General features: G+C 39.8%; 1 protein-coding gene across 1 annotated transcript; it reads right to left on the reverse strand.

Moving 5' to 3' along the window:
* Positions 1-1,353: 1,353 nt before the first annotated feature.
* On the reverse strand, positions 1,354-6,538 carry LOC148700527 (uncharacterized). The gene is made up of 4 exons (XM_088708863.2): positions 3,158-6,538; positions 1,865-1,931; positions 1,618-1,701; positions 1,354-1,427 (listed from the first exon to the last, which is right to left on the reverse strand). The coding sequence occupies exons 1-4, from the start codon at positions 6,536-6,538 to the stop codon at positions 1,354-1,356; spliced, it is 3,606 nt and encodes a 1,201-aa protein (XP_088564989.2).
* Positions 6,539-7,154: the final 616 nt, after the last annotated feature.

A 7,154-nucleotide genomic window follows, 5' to 3' on the forward strand; every position in this document is an offset into this window, starting at 1 on the left:
TTCACATGGATGCATGTATGGCATCCCAGAGAAAAACTAGGAGCATGTCTCGAATTACAGAGACATACATGAACGGTGCTTGTCAGTTGCTTCTCAAACAAAGAAAGAGGGGGGAAAAGTTAAAGAAGGAATGACATCTTTTCATTTGTTCAACTTAACAGCTCTTCTGAAAACCAAAAAAAAGAGCGGATGAGAGGTTTTGGAGAGAGGAGATAAAGGTGGCAGAAAGAGCCTTTTGCATGGTCTCCGAGGGCTTTTGATGCATTCCATGGCCCTGTGGTTCCCAAGATGAAATACTCTTCAAAGTTAACGCCAACAAAAAACGGAAGCTAGCGGTCCTCACCAAGGTCTCATTTTCTTTACCACCCAACTTTGGTTTGGAATCTTCCTTCATAAAAACTCCTTCGGTTACAGGTTACAAGTGACAAGACATAATCAGGTCTTTTATAACCACCATCATTGCAAGCAAAGTAATGATGAAAGGGAAGCAGACAGCATCATCAAAGACGCAGGAGAAGTGGGTCACAAGCAAGGATGAGCTCTGGCCTGGTCTGGTTGGAGAGGCGAACCCACTTAAATTTAAGCATATATATATATATATATATATATATATAGATAGATAAAAGGACAGTTTGCACTCTGAACTCGCCAAAGTGCAACTAGGATTTAAGTATGCTGACCGGAAAGAGCACCATATGTTAGATTTATGCTGGTTTTATCTCTCAACTCCCTGAATTCAGGGAAGTTGTGGGAGATGCTGAAAGGTTCCTAAAAGGCTTAGTTTAACATGGTCCAGCTTGTAACCATATTTTATTTTCCTAGATATAGTTTTGAGGTATTTTTTTGGTGAAAAAAATAAATTATATTTTATTTCATATAAGGAGGGCCGGCCCCTCCCCTGCGTCCACTGGTGAACCACTTCCTGCTCTGCTTTATAAAAGAAGTTTGGGATTTCCAATGATAAAGAGGATAGGAATGAAAATTTTAATCAAGAAATAAAAATTTTCTTCCCATCGAAGGCGCTCTCAAAAATTAAAAAGATTGAGTTGAAAACCGGAGTAATTTAATAGGCTAAAGATCAGAAAAAATTCTTCATTTTCTGCACTAGCTTCAAACTCTCAAAATAGAAGCAAGGATCGAAGAAGTTTGAGACAAAAACTCTTTTTTTTTTTTCCCATTGGTTCCAGACTAATTTTGATCTATGCATAAATGGAGTCCTGAGCTCGTCTATCATTCTTTAGATGAAAACTACTTTTGATCCAAATGACCGAAATCAACAATAAACTTCATCAAAGATCTTCTTGAGAAAAAACTCATCCGACAAGCATCATTCCCAGTAAGTCATGTGGTAAGTCATTGTGACAAATCCCAAGAATCATCATTCATCAGACCAAACTGACCCATAAATGTCGCCTCATCAATAGCATCTGATTGCCAAAAAAACAAGGAAATGAGCCACCGGCCAACATTATAATTCATGACAGCGTTTACCACTCACTCTCCACCAGACCATGGGCATTATATTTCTGAAAAAAACACTAGGAAGCTATCAAGTGGTTCATGATGTTGCAAGTCCAATTGGGTTTCGACAGTCGCACTACATTGTGATTCGGATACAGCACAGATCACGAAGATCATTATTGAAGTTGAAGGTGAGGAGCTTTTGTTGAGCCCCCTCCTCCTTTTGCACCTCTGTTGAACCTGGCAAGAAGATGAGCACAACCAACATGTCATCGCCGTATGTACACGCTTACAGGTAAACTTGGATCAGTAACAAGAGATAAAAATCTTTCCTTTTGTTTTAATAATTGATTTTAGTTCTAGATTTCTAATCAACTGCTTGAAAGAAAGCTATAGGATTTACTGCTATCTTTCTGTAGAGCATTATTACATATACGTTTAGCTTTTGTGGAGTTTTCTGGTCCAGAAATCTGAAAAACAGTAAAGACTAAAGGATTAATTGCGACAAAAATCTTGAATTATTTGTGGGCTTTCAATTTTCTTCTGAACTTCAATATAGTGCAATCAGATTATCAAATTTTCATTTTTTTCTCAGTTTGGATCCTATCTGTGAATTTCATTTGGCTGCTATGATGGAGGGGTCACGTACTATCACGTGGCTTGCTAAAAGTTGATGATTCATTTTTTTCTTGGCTGATGTGGAAAAAAAGAAGTCCTAAAGTTTTTCTCTTTTTTTTTCTCCTCTCTTCTGACTAGGATTTTACTTCTCCATTCTGTTCCTCCTTCTCGTCTGACAACTAGAGATCGACGATGACCACGAGGTGAGCAGCAGCGAGAGTGAAAAGGAGGGAGGAGAGTTGGAAGATAAATATGGTACTCATGATAGTCCAACCTAGTCCATCTTCAAACCCACAGTCTAGCCTTTTATTATATCACTATCTTTATCATTCAGTGAAGGAGAACGAAGAAAAGAAAAAAGCAAAAGACTGAAATTTTTATAGTGTTGTTGATCTCTGCAAACTGAAATTCTTCTTTTCTTTTTTCTCACCCAAAAACACAAACAATGGAATCAAAAAAATGAAGAAACAGGGAAAACAAAGATGGAGAAATATGACAATGGTTCCAATCCATTACTTGGTGGCTCCTAAAAGCTAATTTTTTTTGACTTGATAATCTATATATCAATATTTAAAGCACATGAAGCACTAACTTATTACAAATACTTCGAAATTCCAACTAAAGTGATGCGGGACAGCTGATTTAGAGAAGAAATTAGGAAGGGGAAGAAGGAGGGAGGAGTCTGGAGTCCACCAGATGCCAAAGCAAAGTCTTTTTTTTTTTAATCCAAAAATTCTGCTGAACAGTAGATATGGGGGTGCCATATATAGCCCCAATACAACTACCCATGATCCCCACAAATGAGATCATGTAACTATCCATGATCCAACAACATCATGGGTCACTACACTAGCTAAATACAATCAAACAAGCCAGCAACTAATAAAAGACGAAAATACATAAGAAATAAATGAAAATACACAAGAATGGAATCATGCTTACTTCTAGTCTTTGGCAATCCTAGCACGAAATCCATACTAATGTCCTGCCAAGGACGATCTGGGACAGGAAGGGGAGTATATAAACCAGTGTTTTGTTTGCGCTGTTTGGATAGTTGACAAGTACGACACTGACTAACAATTTTTGCAACATCCCGTTTTAAACTAGGCCAATAAAATCTTTGTTCGACCATATCAATGGTCTTATTTCTACCAAAATGGCCAGCTATTCCTCCCGCATGAAGTTCCCAAACAAGAAAATCTCTAAGGGATGTTTGAGGGATACATAGCTTGTTTCCTCGGAACAGAAAGGCATCAACCACAAGGTAATCGCTATTGTCCCTGGTGTGACCATCTAAGACGCTTGCATAGATCTCAGCGAAGTCTGGACAAGTTGCATAATCGTCAATCATACGTTCAAATCCAGTAACATTTATGCTTACCGACAAAAGTAATGCTACACGTCGGCTTAAGGCATCAGCTGCTTTGTTGTCAATACCTGCTTTGTGACACAACACGAAGGTATATTCTTGAAGAAATTCAGCCCACTTTCCGTGTCGTGAATTCAATCGCTTTTGGGAATTTAAGTACCTCAAAGCTTCATGGTCGGAATATAATACGAATTCTTGAGGTAGCAAATAGTGACGCCAGTGACGCAGCGCTTGTACAACTGCATAAAATTCTTTGTCATAGGTGGAATATTTTCGTTTGGCATCATTCAGCTTTTCACTGAAGTATGCGATAGGATGCTTTTCTTGGCTTAGGACACCACCTATACCTATACCAGATGCGTCACAAGAGACTTCGAAAACTTTAGTAAAATCTGGGAGGCGCATCACCGGGGCTTCAGTCATTCTAGTCTTGATCTCTTGGAATGCCCTTGAGGCCGCAACGGTCCAATGAAATTCACCTTTCCGGATACAATCCGTAATCGGTGCAGTGATCGTACTAAAATTCTTGATGAACCTTCTATAAAAGGTGGCTAGGCCGTGGAAGCTTCGCACCTCAAATAATGTAGTGGGTTCGGGCCATTCAAGAATAGCTTGGACCTTCTGTGGGTCTGCTGAAACACCCTCAGAAGAAACAACGAATCCTAAGAAGATTACACGATCTGTCATAAATGAACACTTCTTAAGATTCGCATATAGGCTTTCTTTTCTTAGTGAATTGCAAACCAAACGTAGGTGCTCAAGGTGTTGTTCCTTATTTTTGCTGTAAATTAAGATATCGTCAAAGTAGACTACAAGGAATTTACCCATGAAAGGTCTTAGTACTTGGGTCATAATTCGCATAAATGTACTAGGTGCATTTGTTAATCCAAAGGGCATGACTAGCCACTCGTATAACCCATCCTTGGTTTTGAAAGCTGTTTTCCATTCATCACCTGGACGGATACGGATTTGGTGGTAACCACTCTTAAGGTCAATTTTGGAAAAGATAGTGGCACCTGCCATCATATCAAGCATGTCATCCAATCGTGGTATTGGAAACCGATATTTAACCGTTATCTTATTAATTGCCCTGCTATCCACACACATTCTCCAAGTGCCGTCTTTTTTGGGCGTTAGAAGCGCCGGCACCGCACACGGGCTAAGACTTTCTCGGATGAACCCTTTTTGGAGTAGTTCATCAACTTGCCGTTTCAATTCAGCGTGTTCGATCGGATTTAGTCTATAATGAGGCAAGTTCGGGAGAGTCGCCCCTGGAACCAAGTCTATGGCGTGCTGAATGTCACGCATAGGGGGAAGCTCATCAGGAAGGTCCTCGGGAAAGAGATCCTTAAATTCTTCCAGAACATGATGAACTTCCTTCGAAAAATCTATTTGAAAATCAGGAACAACTTCTTTGGACACTAACACAAGGACTATGGATCCTTGGGATGCTGCTTTCTCAAATTCCTTAGGGCCAATGATTTGAAGGCGCTTTTCAACCTTCACATCCTTCTTTCCAGCATTAGAAGGTCTAGGTGGTAGAGGGTTTAGTCGAATTTTCTTTCCTTGGTGAACAAAAGAACAGGAATTGGACTTGCCATAAATGGTCACATCCAAATCATAAAGCCATGGTCGACCAAGGATGATGTGTCCAACGTCCATGGGAATAACATCACACCAGACCTTATCATTATATTCAGAAAAGTTGATTTGAACTAGACAACGCTCAGTGACTGGTATAGCGGTTTTATCCACCCAAGACACATTATAAGGGTTAGGATGAGGCACTGTCTTTAACTGTAGCTTCTTGACAGTTTTTGTGGATACAACATTGACACTACTCCCACTGTCAATGATAACCTTACAGCTATGTTCGCCACATTTGATATAAGTGTGAAATATGGATCGACGTCTCCAGTCATCATCTTCTTGCTTAGGTTGTGTAAGGACACACCTAACTACGCCTAAAGGAGTGGAACCCTCAAGTGAGCCGGATTCCTCACCTTCATCTGACTCTTCAGGGTCTATCTCTGGTTCATAGACCAACTCATTCTCTTCATCATTTCTATCTTCTTCGATGACCAGTGTTTTCTTAGTAGGACATTGACTAGCTCTATGCCCAAAACCAAAACATCTGTAACACTGATCTCTAGAAATTTTGGGTGGTTCACTTAAAATTCCCTTATTCTTTTGATCATTAATTTTTGGGGACTCGGTCGCTTGATTTCTAATATTAGGCTTACTCCAAGTATTAGTTTGACTACCGTGGGTGTTCTTATAATTGGTCTCCTTAAGATCAAATTGCCTAAAGGTTGTCTTATTAGTATAACGCTCAATGTCTTGGACAAGTTGATAAGCATGTTCTAATGAATTGACCTCACGCAGAATAAGCTCTTTTTGTAAATCATCTCGCAATCCGGACCTAAACCTAGAAAGGGTCAATTCCACACTCTCACGTGCATCACATCGCATGAAGAACTCATCAAAGCGAGCGATGTACTCAGACACAGGTTTGTTTCCTTGAATCAGTCGTTGCCACTGATCTAACAGGCGACTCTTATAGGATGTTGGGAGATATTTTTCTTTTAACTTCTCCTTCATTTCATCCCAATGTACCACAGGGGGTTGTCTAGCTCTAGCAAGCATATTTTCTATTGTGTTCCAATGTAATTTTGCAGGACCAATGAGCTTCATTTTTGCAAAACGAACTCTGCGATCGTCAGACAAGCTATACCATTCAAAGTAATGATCCATATCAGCGAGCCAATCGATGAAGACTTTTGGGTCAAGACGACCATCATAACTTGGTGCATCGATCTTAATACTGCGCATTACATGCTCATCTGGTGTCTCACGTGCTCTTAGGTAGTCCCTTTGGTGTTGTGGCCCAAGGCCTCTGGGGCGGGACGGTTCAATCTCACCAAGTTCAGATTCTCCATCGTTGTGAGTCACTTGGAGGTTGGTGATTGAATTTTCAGCCATAGTCAAGCGAGTGTTCAGCCTAGTTTCAAGGTCAGTGATTCTTGCTCCTAATCTGGTTTCTAATGCTGCTATGGCATCTAACACCTGTTGGTTTGGGTTGGTCGACATCTCATGTGAGTAAGATGTACCGCTGCGAGTTGTCATACTCTAGAATTTAAAAATCCTAGATATATAATTAACATTCAAAATAAAATCAACAATGTTGAATAAAAGACGACTTTTGACGTAGTCTTGGTTACCTTCGAATTAGCACAGGTGATAACTAAATATCAGGACCTTAGGTACTGCTAACCTTGGTCTGGATCATGCAAAATCTTTATAGGTTAATCTAATGAAAGTGGGGTCCTTCAAATTGATTTGGGTTTCACCAGATTCAAGTAAAATTTTCTAGTTGCCTTTCGAGGATTTGAAAATAATTTGTAAGGCTCAATATGTGTTTTCAAGGGGCATAGGCTTTTATAAAATTAAAGTCCTATCTCAAACCGACAACATGAAGTGAAAACAATAATAATCTAAAGATAAACTAGTTTATAGGGAAAGGCTGAAAAATAATTATGTAAAGGAAAGATACGACCTCTTCTTACAGATCTGATTCAGTGGATGAGTTTGGATGTCAGAGTGTAGGATGCAGAACCGGAACCCGACGATTTGTAGAAGATGCTGCTGAAAAATGGCTGACTGCAGTGTCGTTGTAGAAGCCCAACTCACGGCAGGGTCTGGATCC

The sequence above is a fragment of the Phoenix dactylifera genome, chromosome 12 (assembly GCF_051530095.1).
Source record: "Phoenix dactylifera cultivar Ajwa chromosome 12, Ajwa_hap1_PhDact_Kaust_v1.1, whole genome shotgun sequence".
Classification (NCBI taxonomy): domain Eukaryota; kingdom Viridiplantae; phylum Streptophyta; class Magnoliopsida; order Arecales; family Arecaceae; genus Phoenix; species Phoenix dactylifera.